This window comes from Leguminivora glycinivorella, chromosome 15 (assembly GCF_023078275.1).
Source record: "Leguminivora glycinivorella isolate SPB_JAAS2020 chromosome 15, LegGlyc_1.1, whole genome shotgun sequence".
NCBI classification, from domain to species: Eukaryota; Metazoa; Arthropoda; class Insecta; order Lepidoptera; family Tortricidae; genus Leguminivora; species Leguminivora glycinivorella.
This window is the reverse complement of record NC_062985.1, coordinates 1,965,080-1,990,202: the sequence shown is the minus strand read 5'-3', so window position 1 is coordinate 1,990,202 and position 25,123 is coordinate 1,965,080. Positions and strand designations below refer to the sequence as shown.

Sequence of the window (25,123 nt, the reverse complement as noted above, 5' to 3'; positions counted from 1 at the left end):
CGCGCTGATAGCGTAGCGTTAGCGAAGCGGAATGCGCTTTATGTGTGGCGGAGGCTTAATACGTACCGTTGTACGGCGTAATGCAGGGCTCTCGCAGACGAAGAGGAACGATGACGGGCGAAGCAGAAGAAGGCGAGGTCACCGAAGGTCACTTGGCTCCCAGGGGGTGCATACTGACCTCGTACGACAGTCTGTTGGAGTCAGCAGTTACTGTCGTAGTTACTCGTAACAGAAGAGATGTAGTCCTGCCATCGTACAGCATAACATAACATACAACCGAACTGTGCATAGCATATAGTGCTATGCGAACCTTAATCCGGCTGCATGTCACTTCAGTCGCCAGCGCCACCGCCTGTTGAAGATTATTTTCCATCGGAAGAGCTTTACTTCGTACAATGTTACGATTATTGAAGGTCTTATCGGGCTGCAGATGCAAGCAAAACAGGAGCGATTGACCTACAGCTATCGGCAGCTGTACGAGGTAATGCTGGAAACTGCAGCGGTGCAACCTTCCTCTGTAGACTACGAAAGTTGTGAAATTGATGAAATCAGGTTCTACGATCGAATCAAGCACTATTAATTCAGTATAGTCGAGCCAGATGATAATGAAGTCCTCCTGAGTTCCTGGCCCCTTTCGCTTTGAGCTGGAATCTCAAGTTCACTAAGGCGAAGCGGGTTTATTTTTCCCAATTTGTTTATTAGAGGCTCGGCGAACAAGTTCATCTCTCGAATGGACAGGGGGCGCCACAAGCCTCCGGGAAATCTTCGTGTACTTGGAACCCCCGCGGCCAGATTACCGATCGGTTTTGGTGTCCGCCCGGTAAACAGACGCACGCTCAGGATGCAGGATGCTGGCTCGAATTCAGATCTGGACATTCTGAAAGAGATTTTTTTTTTTTAATTCCGCAAACCTTTACGATGTCTTTGACCTACACAATGAGCGATGTACAGGAACCACAGGGTCGTCTCGCGAGGCGCCTCTCCGATTAGATAGCTCGCGAACATCGTGGACACCCTTGCAGCAGTGCGGCTCCTCGTCCGGTTATTGACGTCTTACCTCGTTCAACTAAGGGTGGCCAAGCCACGTTAGGACGTAGCGTCTTTAGAATTTATCTGTTCTCACTTCGGCGACGGAGGAGTCCTTGGTCAAAATAGAGTGTAAATACTGTCAAAGTACTTCACGGGAACTGGAAAGAGAAGAGTGGATACCATAGTGTACGGGATGTCAGCTGATAGCGGCGCCCGGCGTCACATTGGAGGGTAGTATCAGCCTGGTCAGCAATAGAGTCTGCAACGATACCGTAGCAGACGGAGCCTGGATAGTCGTGGTCGTGGCACCATTGTAGCGGAAGACAGTGTTCGCGGTGAGCGTGACATCAGGCGCGACGGCAGCCGCCGACGTCGGCGTGGCGGCCAGCGACACCAAGGGAGCACATCAGCAATCTTACCAGCTTGTCACGGCAGCAGACGGTGTTACGTTCGGCGGTGAGATTGAGACGGCCGTCGTCAGCTCGAAAGGCGTCTTCGATGCCCCTGTCGCGTCACGCAGTATCGTTCTCGGTGGCCCTCTCGAGGTCAGCGCGGGAGGCACCGGCGCCAGCGTGGCAGTCAGCTACATCGGTGAACAGCATCGACGGAGTTCGCGGCGTCGTCACGGCAAACGCGGCAGGAAAATTAGCGACGCCTTCGCGGCAGCCGCAGTATTGCGCTCGGTGGCGCGATGAAGGTCGCCGCGTCTGCAATCTTACCTCGTGCGATCGAGGCGACATCAAAGCGCCAGCATCAGCGTGGCGGCCGACGACACCGGTGGAAAACTTCAAGTAGCTTGCGGCGTTGTCACGGCAGATGCAGCAGAAGGATTGCGACGCCTGTGCAGCGGTTAACAGTATTACGCTCCGCATCACCACTGAGGCGCCAGCATAAGCGTGGCGGCCAGCAATACTGGTGGACAGCTTCGGCAGGGTCGCGGCGTTGTCACGGCAGATGAACGCTCTACATCACCATCGAGGCGTCAGCATAAGCGTGGCGGCCAGCGATACTGGTGGACAGCTTCAGCAGGATCGCGGCGTTGTCACGGCAGATGAGCGCGCTGCATCACCATCGAGGCGCCAGCATAAGCGTGGCGGCCAGCGATACTGGTGGCCAGCGATACTGGTGGACAGCTTCAGCAGGATCGCGGCGTTGTCACGGCAGATGAGCTCGCTGCATCACCATCGAGGCGCCGGCATAAGCGTGGCGGCCAGCGATACTGGTGGACAGCTTCAGCGGGATCGCGGCGTTGTCACGGCAGACGAACGCTCTGCATCACCATCGAGGCGCCAGCATAAGCGTGGCGGCCAGCGATATTGGTGGACAGCTTCAGCAGGCTCGCGGCGTTGTCAAGGCAGACGCACGCTCTGCATCACCATGGAGGCGCCAGCATAAGCGTGGCGGCCAGCGATACTGGTGGACAGCTTCAGCAGGATCGCGGCGTTGTCACGGCAGACGAACGCTCTGCATCACCATCGAGGCGCCAGCATAAGCGTGGCGGCCAGCGATATTGGTGGACAGCTTCAGCAGGCTCGCGGCGGAGGTGGCCGCGCTGGTAGCCTGCGTATTGACGACTGATCACTAACGGCGCGGCGCTCGCGTTGGGGCAGCAGCAGACATACTTACAGCGTCGCACGCGGCGGCCACAACGTTATTCGGCGGCACCGCAGAGGTCGTTAACGAGGAAGCAACTTCTACGCAACTTCGGCGGCGCCGATGTGGCGGACAACACTGCCGCGGTCAGTGGCGCTATCGCAGCGCTACCAGTAAGTTTCGGCGCCGACACGTGTCCGCCGTCCTCCGCACCGAATCGGAAACCGAACATGTTCTTTCTAAAATAATATGAAGCTGCTCACCCATTCGTCGGAGAAATTCAAACCTCCTTGGAGCGCGGTATTCCTCCACCGCGCCCGCCGCCGCCGCCGCAGCCCGCAGGTCGCGCAGCACGCGGTCGCGAAGCACGTGGTCCCCGGAGCACGTGGTCCCCGGCGGAGCAACTTACCTACGTTACCGCTTATATTCTCGCGCGAAACTTTTAATACGCGGATAACACTTCCTACTTTAGTCTCGGAAATGCGAATAGTTTAAAAAAGAAAACTGATTAACGGTAACGATTTTTGCAGCATGGAACTTTCTTACAAAAAAGTGGGTAGAATCATAAAGCACCGCTCGTTCATTTCTATCGTGAGAACCCCGAAAGACGAATAGTGATCGCTAGCGAGGCATAATATATCTCATTATTCAAGACGAACGAGCGTAAATTAAAAGGGAAGAAAGAATTGACGGATGAAATTGAAATTGAAAAATTTCATAATTCCGAAATATCACTTTTTAAATAAAAACACGAATAACTCTGGTTTGACCAGAAGTAACGAGGAAATAGAAACTAAAAGATTAATTTCGAGACACCATGCTGTAAAAATGTTCGAACGGAATACGCGACAACCGGTCACTTCGGCGTTCGACGAAACAATGTGGGTGGCTGGTGGCGGGTCGGGGCGCGAGGAGCCTTATGTTGCAGGTGGGGAAAACGGGACTACCAACATCGCGGCGGTGTGACGCCGGAGCGACTTACAACGAACGATGGCGCCATCTATCGGTCCGATGCGACGTCTACGACGTACTCTCTCTATAAAGACCTCGGATATACAAACGGCACAAATAATAAACTTTCCTATACTTCTTATTTTTAGTAACCTTGCCTAATCATTTGTGGATAACAGCAAATAGGATCGAGTATTATAGAGAGTTACTGTCAAAGTAAAATGTGTAATCTCAGTGCATAGACTGCCATCTCTCGACACAAGCTTAAAACTTTTGAACTTCAGTTTTGACAATTTGGCCCATATTCTTAGCTTGATATGTGTTAAAATGTCAAATATTAATATTAGCGCCATCTAGCCGAGCGTTCCCCAAAGGTGTAACGCCATCTTGGCCACCGTACCTATTTCTCTATGGCTTTGAGGTACGTTTTTTTCTTAGACCTTATCCGTCTATATGGAGTTACATATGTCTTTGATAACAGTTATCTAAATTAATGAATTATCCCGTCTCAAGCTTGTTTATGGTCGATATCAAATAATGTTGAAAGAGGAGTTCAAAAGTCTGTTATCAGCATTTTATAAATAAATGTTTTTGTTAAGATAACTAATGAAAATAATTAACTAAAGTTATCTGTTTACCATGTTGCGGGTCACTTGCGGGTGACTTAGGTAACACTGCACAACCCAGGTTTGTTAGGGTTCTGAATGTTCTGATCCGTATTTGATAAGTACAGTCGCCGGTAATAAAATATGTTACAACAAGGGCCGCAATAGTTATTTGTTTTACAAGGGGGCAAAGTAGTTGTTTAACCGCACGTGCCAATATTGATACCTGAGCAAGCGAAAGATTCCAATATTGAACCGCGAGCGTAGCGAGTGGTTCAAAAAGTGGAATCTTTAGCATTGCGAGGGTATCAAGGCACGAAGGTTAAACAAACTTTGCCACCACCAAACACAAAAATTTTTCACCACACCAACACAAACAAAATACTGACTATAAAACATCAAACTAAATCAAATCCATCAATTTATTAAATATTTATGATTCAAAATCATCATTTATAGGTAAAATCGAGCAGCCAGATTAAGACATCGAGTTAAAATTTGTATGAAATTACTTTGCTCCCTTGTGGATAAAATGCAATTTTGCTATCTGTTTTCGAATAGCAAAGAAAGCCTTTACCAGTTGGTGTGGTGAAAATATATATGACACACCTAGAGCGTGTCATATATTTTTGTGGCTTTCGAAAGTAGCATAGGTATTATAGATTAGTAAAATATTCAAAAGCGAATCAAGTAGGTACTTCCAAGATATGTTTTTATAAAAATTGCCTAGTAACTACCTAAATCAGCCATACTCAAAGTGTGCTCCGCGGAACCCTAGGGCTCCGTAAAGCCTCTCTGGGGGCTCCGTGTGAATATTGGTAACAATGAGAAAAAATCGAAAATACACCTCTCCTCTCTAGTCGGATAGTTCAACACTTATTAAAATAAAGATTGCAACAAACTATTTTTGTTTTCATTTATTTAATTTAAGGGTTCCGTCAGATATTTTGGTTTTCAAAAGGGTTCCATGGGAAAATAAGTTTGAGAACCGCTGACCTAAATGTTTAATGCTAAGAATTATTTGCCATAGCACAGATTAATGAATAGTTAGCCATAGTGCATTTAGTGTTTTCGTTATAAATTGAAGTTATGTTAGTGTACATTGAGTTTAAGTAAACCATTATCCTATCCAACGTAGTGTGTCTTATCTCTAAATTAATTGCACTTAATTATACAGTATTAACTCTTTATTGATGGTATATTATATACTTAAGTCAAAACAAAACAATTAAAGTATCTAATTATTATCTTGGTAATGATTTAATTAGAAATTAGAAACATTATCTTCGTGTGTGGTCTACTTATTTACTCGTCAGTTTCAAAAACCAGTTTCTTTAAAAATAAAATTCCAGCACTTTCCCAGGGTCCAATATTTTTCTTTGCCCAATAATTTCGTTACCTATTCTTATAATAATATTTTCTCATTTAATAATTATTTGTTTTGCAAGGTGCATAGTTTTTATTTAGCACTCCTTTGGCCTCAAGCTAATATATTATTTATCGTAGCAAGGGAGACTTTCCAAATTAAACGTATTTTAAGCAAGATGAGTACTAAAACCGAAATAAATTACACATATGAAAGAAAAAGTGACCAAGTCCTCTGGTGCCTGAGGCTGGAATCGAACCACAAGTTGAAATATTTTCAAAAGATTATTAATTTAACTTGTGTTCATTAAAAGATGAGTACTACTTAAGTGCGTTTTCAGATTATCCGATCCGATATCGGACGGAGGACCGATATTCCATACATCACAGCATCACAGGCGCCATCTTGGATTTTTTTGCTATTGAAATCCTTCCGACATCCGATATCGGATCGGTAATGTGAAAACCGACTAAGGGTGAAAGTAAAAGTCATAACTTGGTAATATAATATACATTTAAACAATTTATTAACTTATACCTAGACAAGAACCATAATCAATCACTTCTCGGGATCATGCTCATGAACCACCTGCGGTTTGTAATCCAGGTCCAGCACCTTGCTCAGGCTGTTCACGTACATATCCAACCGCTGAGTCATGTAGTAGCAGCGCCGGTCCTTGATCTGCCTGTTCTGGTTCAAATCCAGCACTCCGATCAGCAGACCGTCCCGAGTACGCGACAGACCAGGGCACCTCACACCATCAGGACCGGTGAAGTAACTCGAACCGTAGAACAGACCCAAGTCTTTGTGAGCGGGCTTCCCGTCGGCAGACGTGAACTCATTAGGGAACTCCTCGTATCCAACGCGGTTAATCGCGGCGGTGAAGTAGCAGTTAGTAATAGCTGCGTTCCTCGCTTCAATATTCCACATGTACTCACTACCGGCCTCAGCGGCAATCGTAGCCGAAGGGTTGAACACGATGTCTGCTCCGTTCTGACCGAACATCATCCAGTTGAGGACGTGGTGGCGGTCGAAGCAAATGTTAATAGCGATTTTACCGTAGCGAGTCGCGAACACGAGGTGTCCGGAGTTGCCTTCCATGTAGTAGTTGGATTCGTTGAAGTCGCCCACCCTCGGGATGTGGTTCTTGCGCTGCTTGCCGATCACGTTGCCGGAGTCGCTGATGACGACGGCCGTGTTCCACAGGATGTCGGCGTGCTTCTCGTCTCTCTCGAGAATGGAGGACACGATCACCATCGAGTACTTGACGGCCAGCTCGCGAAGGAACCTGGTGGTTTCTCCGTGCTCGGCAGATTCAGCAAACTCGCACCACGGCTGCTTCTCGCGGGTGCAGAACGCGAACGGCATGTTCCACAGCTCTTGGAAGCAGATGATGTTCACGCCCTCCTGCCCGGCGACGTCAATAATTTTCTTGACTTTGTCGAAGATAGCCTTTTTCTGCTCGAGGATGGGACGGTCGGTCGGGATAGCGATGGAGTGCTGGATGATGCCAACTTTGACGATCCTGGGAGCACGGGTCTGCTCCTGCTTGGCCGGGAAGGCGTAGGCGGCGATTTCGAAGTTGGCATCCTTGGCGGCGGCGATGGAGGTGTCCTTCAGCTTGACTTCATGGTGGTCCTTCCTGCCGTAGTAAATCCTGTTGAACTCGTCGAGGTCCCGGCCGCTGAGGTTGTTGTTGATGATGGCTTCCAAGCTGAGAGTCTCGCCGTCCATGGTGCCGGAGTGAATGAGCAGTGGTCTGTGACGGGCGCGGGCTGCGCTTAGCCTTATATAGGTCTAGTAGTTGCGCGTGCACCGGATCTGTGTGGTCCGACTGTTTCTTGACGACCTTCGACCTAATGTGATAAAACGGGGAGATATTGGAGAGAAAAATATTTGGTTTTGGTATATCAACACACTGGGATACGTGACTTAAACAACCTGTTGTCTGTTTGCCTTTTGTCTCGTACGAATACTTGCTTACATCTACCTACGAACATGTAAAGGATACTAGTATTATAATAAAAAGGGTAGTTACATATGTAAATTGAATGCGTTCAAGATTAGTGATTAATCGTAGATAATAACTATATATTATGTAGGTGCCTAAGCTTAGGTATTTAAATATATTTGCGTTAAACAATAACAAGGAAAATATGGACATACCTCAGTCCATACAATATAACTTCCTACAAAATACCCATCGTCAGTTAGAGGTATCACATTCGTCCTTCCATCCGTCTTTAGAAGTATACCTTTCCCATAAGATGCATCCGAGAGAAAATCGATAAGGTATTTTGTACTTTTGTACCTGTGAGATATAAGTTTATTAAAAATCTGGGTTACTATGTCTGTAACATAACAATTGATTACCCTTATTACGCGAGAAACGCCTATAATATTATTTAGATCATACTTTTTTTCTCGAAATTTTAATTTGTTCGGTTGGACTTGAAGCCAATTTATTACCTACTGTATAAAAATGCAGGAATACCTATATACGTCTTACATTTCATCCGTATGTTGTAATTCTCTGCACCTAGAATATCAAGCAGTATTAATCTAAACATAGTACCTAGCTAATCACTCGATGGACCAGTAAATATGGATAAAGTGTCGCTAGCCACTATGCTAATGTAAACCTACGTCTGCATAATTTTTCGCCCCAACCAAGCCATTTCCAACCATATCCCGTGTCACAAAAGTCTTAAAAATACGCCATATTAAACTTGCAACGGTCCATTAATACATTAAACATACAATCAGTTATTTACTACGCAAAGAAGTTACGTAACCTGTGCTACAAAGTTATTGAAGACGGTGGTCAAAATAGGAACTAATTTAAGACCCTACTGAAGCTACAAGAAACATGCTACGGTAGCGACACAACAATTGTATAATGTTACTTTGTGATAAAATATTGACTTGTTAAAGATTTATTTCTCACATTGTATCAAAAACATGGAACCAAATCGGACTATTGACAGTTTAATGAAGCAATATTTACCTCCAGAACGATTGAAGGAATTCAACAGAATATACTACGGGAGGGAAGATCATTGCGAGTTGAATTTAAAGAAATCGACAAGTCAAGCCGGTAAAGAAAATAATGTGGAGATAGCTGCGTATGCCTTCGATGCTGCAAAGGAAGAAACTAGGAAACCAAGGTTAGTGAGATTGGGTTTGATTCAACATTCAATTGTTTTACCCACCAACAAACCAATTAAAGAACAAAGAGAGGCGATTTTCGCTAAAGTCGAGAAGATTATACAAATAGCCGCAGAAGAAGGAGTGCAGATTGTTTGCTTGCAAGAAACATGGTCTATGCCGTTCTTTTTATGTACGAGAGAAAAGGATAGATGGTCAGAATTTGCGGAATCAGCTGAAAATGGACCAACAATCACGTTTATTTCTGGGCTAGCGAGGAAACATGGAATGGTCATAATATCACCGATTTTAGAAAAAGATAGAAAAGGGGTATGGTGGAATACGGCTGTAGTAATTAACGAAAATGGTTCAGTGATGGGAAAACATCGTAAGAACCATTTACCAAGTGTAGGCAGCTTTAGTGAGACGTCGTATTATTCGCCAGGCGATACCGGCCATCCAGTTTTCGAAACCACATTTGGAAAAATTGCCATAAACATTTGCTACGGACGCCATCAAGCTTTAAACTGGCTGATGTTTGCTCTGAATGGCGCGGAAATCGTTTTCAATCCATGTGCAACAATATCAGCATTCGGCGAGTCGTTTTGGGGCATTGAAGCTCGAAATGCTGCAATAGCAAACAGTTATTTCACATGCAGCATTAACAGAGTTGGAACAGAAGAATTTACACTTCAAGATGGAAGTAATAAGGTGACTAGAAGTTACTATGGATCCAGTTATGTAACTGCACCTAATGGCTGCAGAACACCAAGCCTGTCAAGAGAGAAAGACGGTCTTTTGGTTGCAGAAGTCGATTTAAACTTATGCAGACAGATAAGAGACCACTGGAGTTTTAATATGACTGCTAGGTTGGATATGTATGCTGATGAATTACGTAAAATAAATTCTTAATTCATTAACTTGTAATTATTTCACCCTCTCCCAGTTTCCATTTTCATTGCTAGTTTTTGTAAGTAAAATATAGAGCTACAAAGACATTCGCCTACATAAAATTTATAGAAAACCACAACCCTTCCTTTTTGTACGGCGATCGGATAAAGAACCTCATTTTGACATCAATGAAATATGGTGAAACGAAACGCAGGGACGGACAGTTTATGATTATCTGTGGTCGGTTTTGTCGCCGTCGCCGAATGATATGTCATTTTTGAGTCCCACAAATCGCTTAGTTTGAGTAAAATAATTCTTTTTAAAAACAAAACCTAGTTTAAAACAATAAGAAATGGTAAGTAAAATGTTCATATAATTGTTAAAGTGTATTTAAACATCATAAATCTGAAATAATCTTGTTTTTCTACTTTACCGGTTGTGGTTATGTTAGCGTCATTACAATGCAATATTGGTTCTAAACATTAACAAAATGTAGTCTTTTCCTTGATTCCAAGTCCTCTATACTTATTTTGTAGCGACCTAATTACACAAATCTTCGAAATCAGCGATAAATTACAATAAAGCAATGAAACTTTCATATTTTTAGTCGATTTTGGCGTACAACGGAGGTGCCGTGGTAGCGATGAAGGGGCAGGACTGTGTGGCCATCGCCACAGACAAGCGCTACGGCATCCAGGCGCAGACCGTGTCCACAAACTTCCCGAAGGTGCAGCGAATGGGCCCCACACTGTTCGTGGGACTGCCAGGACTGGCTACTGACACACAGACGGTGTTTCAGAGGCTAAAGTTCAGGTATTTACCTTGTTATTTTATCCTGTGTTATTGAAAATTTTATTTTTAGCTTTATTTTTTTTTATCATAAACTGGCCAGTGATTGACACATCACACCTGATGGAAAGTGATGACAAGGCTGAAGTTGTAGCTCACTGGTTCAGTAACAGCCTATTCACTCTTCAATCACCTCAGTATTATGCTGCAACAAATAAGTGAATTACCTTAGTTATATTAATTCATTATCATTGATTTTTCTATCCAACATCTCTGTCAATCTGTAAATAAAATATTTGGAAACACTACTGAAAATCACTCTACAAACTTGATTGAACTATATAAATATAAAATAAATAATAACTGTATAGAATGAACCTGTATGAGCTGAAAGAGAACCGAGTGATGAGCCCCAAAACCTTCTCCGCCATGCTCTCCAACCTGCTCTACGAGAGGCGCTTCGGGCCCTACTTCATCGAGCCCGTCATCGCTGGCCTGGACCCCTACACTTCCAAACCTTATGTGTGCAATATGGATGTGGTAAGTCATATCACATTCAGATGTATTACTGTTTATTATGATAACAACATTCATTACTCCAAAAATGTCAAAGTGACACCCAATTGTCTAATCTCTGTAAGTAAAGGCCTCTGATTATAAGTAAAAGGGTCTATTTTTCTACATATCTAATCTACTACCCCTCTACAGTGAAGTTTCCTAGCTAACTGTAGTATCAGGTTACGAAGTGCATACATTTCACAACTTGGTCAAAATGTGTAGAAGATGTTTGCCAACTTCAAAGTCCCTGATAAATTCAAACTTTATAATGAAAATCAAAGGCAAAGATACCTTTCAAACACATTTTATACTGAAAGATAATGTGAGATGAGGTCCATAAATAACAATTAGAATTGTTAACATTTCAGATTGGCTGCCCAAATGAGCCGGAAGATTTCGCAGTATCAGGCACATGCGCCGAGCAGCTGTACGGCATGTGTGAAGCCCTGTGGGAGCCCAATCTGAAGCCCGATGATCTGTTTGAGACCATCTCACAGGTAAACCAACTTGAGTTTATCTGAAATTGTTTTGATCACAGTTTTTGAATGCAATATTGTCAATCATATAAGTCCCACAACTTACTTACGTGATATAAAACGTAATTTTAAATATCTAATTTTATCTATGAAGTCGTAAAAAGAGAAAATTCTATCTTTTTCTATTATATGATCAACGTCTTATTCAGTATGTTTATTGGTAAAGAGGTGTGCCGAGGCCTTATAACTGCAAGCTTCCTTCTAAAAATCGCCGCAGACGTCAATTAGCTCGCTAACCCATTCATTGCCGAAGACGCGAATTCACGTCACGAAACATGTTAGGCAATTGGAATGGGGATGCGATGCGAATGTCGGCAATGAATGGTTTAAATTGACCATCATCGAAAAGATTTCTGAAATACGTGGCGTACACAGTGCTTAAGTAAGGATAAGTGATATTTATCAGTCATATTTTTTATTAATAAATGTAATCACAAAAATTTTCAGGCGCTAGTGAACGCAGCGGACCGCGACGCCATTTCCGGTTGGGGCGCCGTGGTATATATTATTGAGAAGGACAAGATCACCGAGAAGCACGTCAAGACGAGGATGGACTAGTTTTACTGCACTGCTTTTACTTTACGTTTATTAATAAACTGTCAAAATCTCTATTGTGTTTCAATTCATCCACGCATGGCGGATCCGGCTTCGTACACAGGGGGGGTCCCGTGGTCACTGTGTACCCAGCCCAGGCCCCAGGAGAGGGATTCCGTGGTCAATTTGTATGGCTAACCTAGGCTCGAGGACCTATAGGGAGAGTAGAGCGTTTGTGTTTGACATGCTCTCGTAATTTTTAATCATAATCACATTTACTTCAGTAAGCCTATACTAGATTATTCCACTTTTCATAGCACTCAAATAAACTGCGTTAGTTACTTTATAACAATTACTAGCTATTGCCCGCGGCTTCGCTCGCGTTAGAAAAAGACAAAGTAGCCTATGTCACTCTCCATCCCTTCAACTTTCTCCACCTAAAAATCACGTCGATTCGTCGCTCCGTTTTGCCGTGAAAGACGGACAAACAAACAGACACACTTTCCCATTTATAATATTAGTATGGATAACTCTTTAAAATTTCGATATGGAAAGCCCCCGGCCCCGTAGCCGAATGGCATTTCTGCGAAACGAAACTCCGTAGAAATGTAGTCTGGTTCTGTCTCGCCAATACGCAAGAGCGATAAAGATAGATAGCTACGAAAGAGATATTATCGTGAGCGTCTGTGCATTCGGCTACGCACACAGGATAGAATAGTTAAATGAATAAAACACAAATATTGCAGAAACTTTATAAACCGAATATTTAAAAAATTAAGTTTTTAATTTTCCATACACATTTGTTTTTACAAGAGGAGACTAGAGAATTAACTTTTTCAATCGTGTTGCTTGCCGAGATTTCGGCTGCGAAGCTATCTTAAACATAATATGCCTTAAAGTGGTGTCCGTCACCCAACAAACAAAATATAACCTATACAACTAAATAAGGTTATTTATTACTGTACGATTCACATCAAATTTAGACAGATGTTATTTTATAGGGTCACCCCATACTCATCGACGCGATATTGATAAAAAAACCTTAAATCCGAGCAATATTCATGAATGAAAAAGCCTTGACTAAGGTTTTTTTTTCGATTCTCCATTGAAAGCTATGGGAAGATACTTACTCATAGGAATTTGAACATTCTGTAAAATATTACAATGACTATAGTCACAAACTTGCGGTACCGACAAAGTTCATTCCTCAAAGGTGGTCATTTATGTTTGTAATGTGAGTCGTACTTATGGGCTCTGTTTCCACAAGACAATTTATAAATTATCACTCGTTGAGACCATACCAAGCTAAGTTTGCAGCGATTTTGATAGATCCGCCTGTGCAAGGGTTAAGTAAACGTCATAATTTGCATCTGCCGGTCTGCCAATATCGCTGCACACTTAACTTGGTCTGACACTAGGCAATCGTCAAACGATTTAAAATATAACTTGTCGAAACGCGAGCTAACAGATGTTCTAAAATGCATTATTTTAGTTACAACCAAATTATAAAAATTACACAGATTTTTCGGTACTGCAATACTGTTCAAATATTTCTGTCGAGTAGTTTAAAAGTCAGCATTTTAAAACACCTTTAAAAACCCAACTTAATTAACATAACTTTACCTAAACAATGGCAACGCGTATAACATTAAATTTCACCATTTCATGACTAACGCACGGATCAGTGGGCTGCTCAAATGGTTGCACTTATGTCATCAGACGTGCAGATAGGTTAATAAAGCGCGACCATTTTAACCACAGTCTACAGGAATCTATGTTCACAGAAAAAAGAACCAGTACATAGGAAATTTTAATTAATCCAATACCTGCTTGTGCTATACTTCTTGAAATTTTGGAAAATTGTCTTCATAAAGCGTGTGCTTTCCTAAACCTTGACGTTGGTGGAATCATCAACGACCCCATAAAACTTCAAAATTGATTGAAAATGTAGGGACAAAGGTTTAATTCCCATCGAAAATTTGACTTTCACCCCTTTTTTAGTGCCAAGATTTGTTGATATTTGTCAGACATTCCCAAGACTGTTCTAGACTCTGTGAAATAGATCCCACGAGACAAACCTGAAAAGTCAAAGGCAGATACAATTAACAAGAGTGAAGTTTACAAATATAAAATACACAGCCCATCTGTACGCATTTATACTCTGGCACAGCAATGTTATCAGCAGAAAATGGCGGCAAGCTTAAAAAATGCAGCCACAGAGTTGTTGACATCAAATTAGGTGTGTTTCAGAATATGTTTAAATATCTGCCACTGACTATTAAAAAAGGATAGTTGTATGATAGCCCTTCCCGTCTTCGACCAAGCTACGTCTAAATTAAAACTAAAGTTAAAAAGTAAAATATCTATCACAAAGTATTTGACGACATACAAATCGCTGAGGGTGCGCGTCGGTAAAGGACTGATAGGCGTTTTTCATTATTTGTTCTAAAACAACTGTCATCAGGCGGACCGTATACCTGTTTGCCACCGACGTGGTATAAAAAAAAACTGAGTTTTCCATAACGACGAACGTAATTTTTTGAACTAGTTTGAATTGGCAGGCAAGCATGGTCGCGCGATAAATGATAAAACGTCAGGCCGTCCCTGTCGAACTTGCAAATAGTGCGATAGGAACGGCCTGATGCTTTATCATTTATCGCGCGACCATACATGACTGCCTGGTCATCTACCTTAATCCATCATTTTCATTCAACCATCGCGAACTAGGGGAAATGACCAGGGGCCCATTTCTCCAAGCTACAAGTTACAATTTACAAGTGGTAGTCAATGTCTATGACAAGTTGGACAGAGACTTCCGCTTGTAACTTTCAGTTTTGAGAAATGGGCCCCTGGTAATCTTCCTTAATCCGCCATTTTCGTTCAACCATCGCGAAAGGGGCGATGTATTAAATGGAAATATGTATAAGTAAAATTATTGTTTTAGAACAAACAATGTACAAACCAAAAATATAAAACTGTGTTATTCGGCAAAACAATTGGTAAGTTAGTTCATTATCTAACCAAATAGTCTACACTTTAGTTAAGTAGAAACATTTAAAAAAATGTGAAAACGAATTCGAACGCCGAAATCCTAGTGCTATCGATAAATTCAGAATATAAAAGACGTGACAGTATTTAATAAATCACAATTTATATAACAATCCAAGTCTTATTTCGACATAGAATAATAAATAACAAAATCTTACACCGTACTAGTAACTACGCTACACAGAAACTAAGCAATCTATTGGCAGAACGACATTTTGCTTAGCAAAAACTTCAAGTCCAGATATTAGTCGGTTAATATGTTTCGTTACAAATTAGTATTTCTCATTAGTTCTATAAAACTTGTTCTCAAAAGTACTGCAATAGGTACTGGTCCCACCGCAAGCTAGTTAGCTATGCTCATAGCTAGCTCATGCTATAAAAACGAACAAAAGATAAGCACTCCCGTGCAAATAAAAGAGACACGGCGATTTTGATAGCTCACCGCTGGGCGAGTAATTATAAACATAGCTGTGTGACACGGGAGTGATTATCTTTTGTACGTTTTTATAGCCGATAGCTCATAGCTTACTAGCTCGCGGTGGGACCAGTGCCCATTGCAGTACTTTTGAGAACAGTGCCATATGACAAGGAGATTTTTGCTATTTTTTTCCGGTCCTCTGAACATTACAAAATAGGCCATACTGCCTATTATGACAGTTTAACTTTTTAAAAATGAATGTGGCTTGGATTCAAGACTTATAAGCCATTTTTTTAAGTCTACAAAAAACTACTTTTTTAGTTTTGAATAGTTTTGTAGAACAAATGAGAAGTACTTTTACAATAACATTCATAATATCGTATTACAAATGAGTGTCCACGTCAGATATATCAAAAGCACGTCATCATATCGTGTCTTTATATCTGACGCTGCCACTTCAATTTACGTGATCTAGATAATTATTATTTGTTATGTGTTTCCTTTACATATACTCTTAAAACATTCACTGCCAGTGCCAGCGACTCACTTGGCAGATTTTATAGTAGATTTTTTCGCTATATCGAAGGGTTTACTGGTGAAACCCGATAAATCGAGATATTTTTTCTTTAAAATAAGAACATTGTGGAATTTGCACACAGTTCGAATTTCAAAAACCAGTTTGCTCCACTTATCGGGTTTCACCAGTAAACCCTAGATATATGAGTTTTTCCTTAGCTTGTATGCTTGGCGCGGGCACTGAATGTGTAATTTTTATACGACCAGGGGCCTATTGCATAACAATTGACAACTTGTATTACAAGCGGAACTCTCTTTCTTATAAAATGAATTGGAGGGGGACTACCGCTTGTAATATGAGTTGTAAATTGTTATGCAATAGGCCCCAGCGGGCGCACTAGTACTTTATCGCATCTGGGCGTCCCTACCGCACTTACAAATGCGAAAAGGACGACCTGCCGTTATACCGTTTATCACGCGACCCGGGGCCCATTTCTCGAAGCTACAAGTTACAATTTACAAGCGGTTGTCAATGTCTAATATGACAAGTTGGAAAGAGACTTCCGCTTGTAACTTGTAACTTTCAGTTGTGAAAAATGGGCCACTGTCATATTTTTAGTATTTAGACCACGTAAATCACAATTTCACAAAGCCATCGCTCCCAAAACCTTAAGTTTAAATTTGAGATTTAATATTAACAATTCAGCCAATATTCCAATATTAGGGTGAATCACTTTTTTCTTGCTTGTTATTGCCATGGTTACGGTCCCCTGGGTCACCCTGGTTTTATGCAAAATTATGCTACTTTAATTATGCAAACATGCAAGTAGTCCATGTTTGTAGATGGCCCATTAAGAAAGGGATGTATTAACAACAGAAAAATGCTTGTTTGCATAGTTTTAATAGCATAATTTTGCATAAAACCAGGGTGACCCAGGGGACCGTAACCATGGCAATAACAAGCAAGAAAAAGGTGATTCACCCATTAACACGAGAACATCACTAATCCAACTCCAATGATATTTAACAATCGTCAGTACTAAACTACGGCCGAACATTATAAAAGCTAAACACGAAACGTTATTGCAATATGTGCTAAGGCCAAGTGCGGGCGTCGTATTGCTATCGTTCGGGGCCGTCGGTAGTCCGAATGGCATTCGAATGAACTCAAACTGACCACGTGATTTGATGTTAAAAGCAGTTTTTATGATTTGCGTAAAAAACTATTTATCAAGTGATAATGTGGCATTCTTGCAGAAAAAGGTCCTTAATACTTCAAATGCAATTCCTTATTGCACATGAAGCGTAAGGATCACTCCGCTATAGAAAGGCATACAATAATATGTGAGTATGTTCAGTAAAACGTCCCACTTTGTCGCTTACCATGAAGAGATTTATTTGTATCTTTATATGAACTGACAAAGCAGCTTTATAGCAACCGACAAAGTGTGATGTTTTACTAAACATACTCACAAATTATGGTAACATTAGGGATAGTTCACGTGATATTTAAGTGAAGGTTATTCAAAGTAAACGACGAAAAGTTTTTAAGGAAATACTGTTGATATGTTCTCATAAGACCCAGCGTTTTGTTCACTACCTACAATTAAGTATTTTGAACTGTAATAGTGTAACTACGGTTTTGAAAATTAGGTTTCAGGGTGTCACTGCCAATATTCGGACCAACGACATGCAACCGTGAAGATTCAAGGGACTGCCGTCAAAAGTTGAGCCTTGGGCACTGGTACCACCCAAAGCGACTATGCTACGAGCTATCGGCAATAGAAAGGAACAAAAGATAGTCACTCCCGTGTAAGTAAAAGAGAGAGCGATGAACGATGAACTATAACTCGATCGCGCCATCATCGCGTCTCTTTTATTTACACGGGAGAGACTATCTTTTGTTCCTTTCTATCGCCGATAGCTAATAGCTTACCAGCTTTTGGTAGGACCAGTGCCTCTGATAAGTGTTATAACATCAATGTTACAACGTTTTCTACAATTGATAAGAATAGACGCAAAACGTTGCGGATTTTAGCTTGTTTAATATGTACTTTAATAGTTTGTAATGTTATACATTATAAACAGTTTTTCTAACAACATTGCCATAAACATTGAAAAGAGCGAGACTTATTGACATGGTGCATCAAAAAGTTGTCTTCTAGAACCAAACTATAATCACAAACGTAATACACGGTGATTTAAAAAGACCGTTCTATTGACTTTTTAGGTCATAATGAACAACTTTTATTTTGGGATCAATGCTGAAATCGCAAAAAAATGGCTGTTTTATACATTCCTACCGTCATGATGCCGCTCATTTTTATTTATTTATTTAAACTGTATTGCACATAAATTAAAAAAAAATGTACAAATGGCGGACTTAATGCCTAATGGCATTCTCTACCAGTCAACCATCGGGCCAAACAGAGACAAGTAAAAATGGTGCAAAGAGAATGAAAAATAACAGATTAGAATTAATCGAAAACAGCTGAAGTACAATACAAAATTATCACTATTTTACATGCATAAATAAAAATATTATACATATATACTTAATAAACTTACTATATAATTAATACATACAAATATTATATATATACTAATATTGATGGATGCTACTCGAACTCTTGTTTCAGCAGATACAGATGTACCAACCGCTTGAAAGCTAACTTGCTTGGGGCTTGTCTGAGATTTTATGGAACAGCCAAGTTTTTTTCTCGCGATTTCAGCATTGGCTCCATTATAAAAGTGACCTCAAAAGTCACTATGCAAAGTTTGAATGGCCCTTTTTAAATCACTGTATATTTTCATATGGCAGTTTAGAAATTCGAGAAGACAATATTTTTGTAATTTTTTGAAAACGTCCAATAATTGAGTTTCCAATTTGAACGCAATTATTTTAGCATTTTAATTGTATTTAGCTTAGCGTATAACATGTATAGGTGCTTCTTTTAGCATCATAAAAAAACTAGATTTTGATAATGTCTAGATTCCAGGCAAGCCCTATAGTATGAAAATAGCGACCCTGTTTGTTCCATAAAAAAAACTAAAAGCTGAGCTAAATTTGCTAGGCTTAATAATATTTGCGCATTTTTTCATAAGAATTGTACAAATTTGATGTAAACTTTGATAAAGGATTGAAGAGGAAAAAACGTGTATAGCTGATGTCGATGTTATAATTTTTCAAGTAGTTTTTTTTTGTTGACATGATAGTGTATTTATTTTGAAAATGTACTAAAAGAAGCACCTTGTTTTGATTGCTTGCTTAACCTCTTATCATTTATGGAAACCACAAAAGTACGATGTTTCTATTTTTGTCCTTAGTTGACATATAAAATGTTACAAACTTATTTGAGGTTTCTCTCGATTCTGAGTACATACCGATACATTTTTAGGTGATAAACAACCGTATTTTTTAAATACAGGTATCACAGGTATGTTTGAAAAAATATTGTGTTGTAAATTTGCATTCTGTGACGGTTCCAAAAATTGAGTGTATTCAATAATTAAGATTTTTTTATGGTTCTAACTAAGAGTGATAAAATTTGGACACTCTTAGGACTTTTTTGACAGCTAGTTAAAGATCTTGAGAATATGCCTAGTATTCTCTAAATTCTTACTAACTGCCAAACATTTACAATGAATCGTCAAGAAACAAAAAAACTCATGACCAACCACCAAAATAACGTTTTAGTGTTGCTGTAGTGTTCCACTGAAATATATCTTTAAAACACAGAAACCTTATGTTTCAAGGACCAGGGGCCCGTTTCTCGAAAGGTACAAGCCTTGTATTACAAGTGCGCGAACTGTCAAATCGTATGGGTTGTCATGGAAACACACTTGTAATACCAGGCTTGTACCTTTCGAGAAACGGGCCCCAGGCAGGCAAGCATGGTCGCGCGATAAAAGATAAAACATCAGGTCATCCCTATCGCACTTACAAATAGTGTTTGCATGCTTGCCTGCCAGATCATCAGAACTGCTGGATTCTCAGAAGGAAATGACCTCAAAGTTAAACCAAAAGGACCTGTGATAGAGCCACACATGACAGGAGGTTAGGAAAGCAGTGTTGAACCAGCGTTCAGTTGCCCTCGATGGCCTTCGCGACAAACTCGATGAACCGCTTGCCGTACTGTTCGGGGTCGCACGTGGATATGCCGTCGACGTTACTGCCGTATTTCACCGTCTTCGCTGCTTTTGCCGCCTGCAAATTATATTTTCAATACCGTAAAACACTGTTTTATCACTTAGTATAGGCACAGTATAATAAAGAGAACTATCGTACAGTATGGCCACTCCCGCTCCCCGCTGAAAGTGCCGCCCACCCCCTCTCGGTTACCTCACAGTTACCGCCTGTCAAAAACGCGAACAGTCGGCCTGTCACATTTCACTCATAACATTATTTCACTGTTTGAGTTGCAGGCGTCCATAGGTTACGGTGACCGCTTTACATCAGGCGGGCCGTATGCTTGTTTGCCACCGACGTAGTATTAAAAAAAAAAAAGCATAGTACGCGTTCACCTACACAAGCTGATACTGTGTGCTAGGAACGCGCCACTTTCATGTATTTGTATTTTTACCATAAAGGTTAAATGAAGAGTTGTAACTTAATACATCAGTAAATGCGGGTTATTTGTATAGACATAGTTAAGTGACATCTAGCAACAATCACGCGTCAACTAGCGTAAATTATCAATACTGCTACTTGTCAATAGATGTCGCGACGAACGAAAAGTCTAATGCTCGCCAATTTTTAGCTAATATTACAATAGTATTAATCAGTATTCTGTTTTCAATTCCTTCTGCTTGTAATATAAGTTGTAAACTGTTCTGATATTAAATTTTTGGCTGACGAGACACAGTTGCCACCTAGTATAGAGTAGCGGTACTGATATATGATTTGACGCGTGATTGTCGCTAGATGTCACTTAACTATGCCTATACATTTAACCCGCATTTACTGATGTATGGAGTTACAACCTTACAACTCTTCCCTTATTTATTCCTCTATGATTTTTACGGAAACGCACGAACGTGTAATGTCTATTTCAGTCAGTCTCCGTACAAGAAGTACTGACATTATCTGATCTAGTACGAATAAAATTTTGAAAAAACCCCCGACTGCGACATAGTTGACCGATTTTCATGAAACATGGCTAAGAACACTCCCGACTAACTCAGCTTTCAGACAAAAAAACTAAATCTAAATCGGTTCATCCGTTCGGGAGCTACGATGCCACAGACAGACACACACACAGACAGACAAACAGACAGACAGACAGACACGTCAAACTTATAACACCCCTCCGTTTTTGCGTCGGGGGTTAAAAATACGAACGTTACCGTAAAAATACGAAGGAAAAACATTTAGCTAGCCTATTGCAAAACTCCTCTGAAACTCGGAAGAAATTCAAAATTCCTGTCTTCCTTCCTCAAAAATATTATGTAGACTTGAACTTTTATTCGACTTGACTTGAAGAACTTTATCAAACATTTTATCTTTTTTATGAAAATGAAAATGAAATATTTATTTTTCAAGTAGGCATATTACAATGCGCATATGAACGTCAAATAAAGCTACGCCGGCTCTAACCCTACGCCTCAGCCTCGAGAAGATTTCAGTCCCCCCTCAGTTGGGAGGGGGGTATCCACTATGGGACCGGCAAGAAACTCGGCGGGCAACTTCTTTTCAAAACATTACATCTTATAACTAACATGCATTAAATAACAAGATACAATTTAACATGCAAAAGTATTCATCAAAGAATATGAACAGACTAGGTACTCTATGGCAATTAATTTCAATAAATTATATTATTGCTTAATAATACGTCGTTCTTCTTCAGAGAAAACATTTATTTAATCTAGTTTATTTTTTATTCTAGAACGTTGTTAAATATAACTTACCTGTTTCTTAACTCCGTAATGCGTCAATACATCGATGAGTGCAACGAAGTATATTTCCTTTTTAGGTGCACCTGAAAATAGGAAAACATATCCTTAAAACCTAGATGCAATCACCATGGTTACCAATTACACATGACCAGTGGGCACTCTATTTAATAATGCAAAAATTATAAAATATGGAAAAAAGCAAGAACTTATTTGAAAATTGTCCTCCTAGTCTAGTCCTAGTCTGTCAAGTCATCTCACGCTTCCAGGCTTCCACGGCTCGTGGGAGCCTGGGGTCCGCTTTGACAACTAATCCCAAGATTTGGCGTAGGCACTAGTTTTTACGAAAGCGACTGCCATCTGACCTTCCAACCCGAAGGGTAAATTAGACCTTATTGGAATTTGTCTGGTTTCCTCACAATGTTTTCCTTCGCCGAAAAGCGACTGGCAAATATTTTGACACGCATTAAATTCCGAAAAACTCATTGGTGCGAGCCGGGGTTCGAAGTCTGTCTAGTCTAGTCATCTGTGGTAAAAACTGTGGCAATGGCACTGACCTTCCTGACTAGGTATAGCGTAGATGTCAATCTCCGGTATGATGCCCGCATACAACGCGCGCCGCCCCACTCCGCCCGGCCCGGCGCCGCGCGGACTATCCGGGGGCGTCGTGAAGCCCCATCTGTAATGCACATGTGATAAAATCTCTCAACATATTTCCACCATTAGAAAAAAAGCGGCAAATTTCAAATCTGAATTTAACTTTTTCTAGTAACAGACTTTTTACCGATTATAACTCTCCGCTTCCATCAACACGATGTCTGTAATGAAATGTAAACGGTATTTAAAATATATATTTTATTTTCTTCTATGTCTCGGAATCGTGGTCGGGCTGTACCCGCCACGCGGGTGCACACGTCAGGTTTTATTTTTATTTTTTTTTACCTGTCGCCGTGCCTGTTGTCCGTATCGGAGTCTGTCTCGGACTCGGTCTCGGAGTCGTCGGGCTGTACCCGCCACGCGGGTGCACACCTTTTTTTTTTTACCTGTCGCCGTGCCTGTTGTCTGTATCAGAGTCGGTGGAGGACTCGGTTTCGGAGTCGTCGGGCTGTACCCGCCACGCGGGTGCACACCTTTTTTTGTTTTGTTTTTTTTTTTTTTTTTTTTACCTGTCGCCGTGCCTGTTGTCCGTATCAGAGTCTGTCTCGGACTCTGTCTCGGAGTCGTCGGGCTGCTGCGCCTCGGCCTCCGCCTCGCCGCGGCCGCACTCGTGCATGCCGAGCAGCAGCGAGTAGTCCATCAGGTGGAGCTTTGTTAGGAACTGTCGACAAATGTATGAGCGTTTACTATTCTGTTCGGAAAGGGGCGTTTTCCAAATTAAATCCCGAATATCGAATTTCACCAGATCTGGACGTGTCAACCAACTCGTGATTCTTCTCAGAATCACGAGTTGATTCGATCCCGACGATAAAAAATGTGTCCCAAATTTTCCATACAAAATTCGAGTTTCCAATACGTCACGCTCGTAGTAAGTTCATACTAAAATCGTGACGTAAAAGAAAAAAAAATTAGGACATATTTTTTTATCGTCGGGATCGAATCAGCTCGTGATTCTGAGAAGAATGAGCCTAGACACGTCCAGATCTGGTGAAATTCGATATTCGGGATTTAATTTGGAAAACGCCCAAAGAGAGTAGTGAAATCACTCTTCTATTTTCGCATATACTATTCTGGTCCGATAGCATGGTCGCGCGATAAACGATAAAACATGTTGCCGTCCCTATCGCACCTACTAATAGTGCGAAAGGGACGGCCTGATGTTATATGATTTATCGCTCGACCATGATCGCTCTGTAGGACAACGATAGACGCAAATCTAGTTTATTTTTGGAGATATTTTCTATAGCGGAAATGTATAAGATACATGTTTTGAAACGTTATGTAATCGTCTTTGAGTCTTTAGAACGGAGTAAAATTCGACGTCAGCCGTAAGAGTTTCAAGTAGTTTTTCCTTCGCCGCGACCCTATATTAATACGGACTCCCTGTTTGATAAAGTCGTTGTCTTTGAGAGTAGGCAGTTCCTTTTCGAACAGTCCCCACTAGGGACAGATGGGTACAAACTCACCTCAACATCAGCTGTAAGAGTTTCGAGTAGTTTTTCCTTCGCCGCGTCCCCTACACTGAGAGAAATTTGCATTGTGAATTTAACAACTTCGACTTGTTGCGGTTTATCCGTTTGAATCAGCCAAACGTATGTTTAAAACAATATGTGTCAGGTTGTTTTTATAAAATCGACTTGTTGATTCAAATATATTGCCGATTCAAATGACAAGTAGCTTGTTGTTTGAACCAAAGAGCACGTAGGCGCTATTTTAACCAAAAAACTTGTTGAACATGAAAACTGGTTGTATTTTCTCTCAGTGTATATTAATACGGACTCCCTGTTTGATAAAGTCGTTATCTTTGAGAGTAGGCAGTTCCTTTTCGAACAGTCCCCACTGGGGACAGATAGGTACAAACTCACCTCAACATCAGCTGTAAGAGTTTCGAGTAGTTTTTCCTTCGCCGCATCCCCTATGTCAATACGGACGCCCTGTTTGATAAAATCGTTGTCTTTGAGAGTGGGCAGTTCCTTTTCCAACTCCTTTTCGGACGCCTCACGGTCCACCGTTGAGCCTTTGAGATCGTATTTTCTGTAAAACACAATAAAATTACAAATAAGTCGCTAAAGAGTGTCAAAAATCGTCTATTTATGTAATAAACAATGTTATAACATTGCGTATTAAGGGCGGAAAGTGAAGGATTACGAACGAGAGGCTGTGTAAAGCCTGACGCAGAAGGCCTTTTCCATCATCAGATCAGCTCCATGATACCATAATATTGCATTGCCACGTGATTTAGATATGTGTGCAAAATCTCAGCTCAATCGGAATCTGGGAAGTGGGTCAAATTTTTCTACATTTTGACCCAAACTAACATAAATAAATAAATATTATAGGACATTCTTACACAGATTGACTGAGTCCCACTGTAAGCTCAAGATGGCTTGTGTTGCAAGTACTCAGACAACGATATATATAACATACAAATCCATACTAATATTATAAATGGGAAAGTGTGTGTGTCTGTTTGTTTGTCCGTCTTTCACGGCAAAACGGAGCGACGAATTGACGTGATTTTTTAAGTGGAGATAGTTGAAGGGATGGAGAGTGACATAGGCTACTTTTTGTCCCTTTCTAACGCGAGCGA

At 41.1% G+C, this 25,123-nt stretch overlaps 4 protein-coding genes across 5 annotated transcripts in view; 2 read left to right on the top strand and 2 right to left on the bottom strand.

The window, feature by feature from the left end:
• Positions 1-6,039: 6,039 nt before the first annotated feature.
• LOC125233766 (beta-ureidopropionase-like) lies at positions 6,040-7,318 on the bottom strand. The gene has a single exon (XM_048139858.1). The coding sequence runs from the start codon at positions 7,276-7,278 to the stop codon at positions 6,103-6,105; it is 1,176 nt and encodes a 391-aa protein (XP_047995815.1). The 5' UTR covers positions 7,279-7,318; the 3' UTR covers positions 6,040-6,102.
• Positions 7,319-8,074: 756 nt separating this feature from the next.
• LOC125233768 (beta-ureidopropionase-like) overlaps positions 8,075-25,123 on the top strand; it is a 494,359-nt gene continuing 477,310 nt past the window's right edge. The window contains exon 1 of the mRNA XM_048139861.1: positions 8,075-9,579. Coding sequence (XP_047995818.1) covers positions 8,506-9,579 — 1,074 coding nt within the window. The 5' untranslated portion in view covers positions 8,075-8,505. The remainder of the gene's footprint in view (positions 9,580-25,123) is intronic.
• LOC125233776 (proteasome subunit beta type-3) lies at positions 9,812-12,074 on the top strand. The gene is made up of 5 exons (XM_048139872.1): positions 9,812-9,937; positions 10,190-10,395; positions 10,743-10,911; positions 11,298-11,426; positions 11,913-12,074. Exons 1-5 carry the CDS (start codon positions 9,935-9,937, stop codon positions 12,021-12,023), a joined length of 618 nt encoding a protein of 205 aa, XP_047995829.1. The 5' UTR covers positions 9,812-9,934; the 3' UTR covers positions 12,024-12,074.
• The window catches only part of LOC125233765 (phosphatidylinositol 5-phosphate 4-kinase type-2 alpha), a 29,364-nt gene continuing 24,090 nt past the window's right edge, over positions 19,850-25,123 (bottom strand). The window contains exons 7-11 of one of the 2 annotated variants that reach the window (XM_048139855.1): positions 24,399-24,567; positions 23,043-23,194; positions 22,434-22,555; positions 21,892-21,962; positions 19,850-20,188 (exon numbers count right to left, since the gene is read on the bottom strand). In XM_048139855.1, coding sequence (XP_047995812.1) covers positions 20,066-20,188; positions 21,892-21,962; positions 22,434-22,555; positions 23,043-23,194; positions 24,399-24,567 — 637 coding nt within the window. In that variant the 3' untranslated portion in view covers positions 19,850-20,065. The remainder of the gene's footprint in view (positions 20,189-21,891; positions 21,963-22,433; positions 22,556-23,042; positions 23,195-24,398; positions 24,568-25,123) is intronic. The other variant, XM_048139857.1, reaches the window with a different exon arrangement.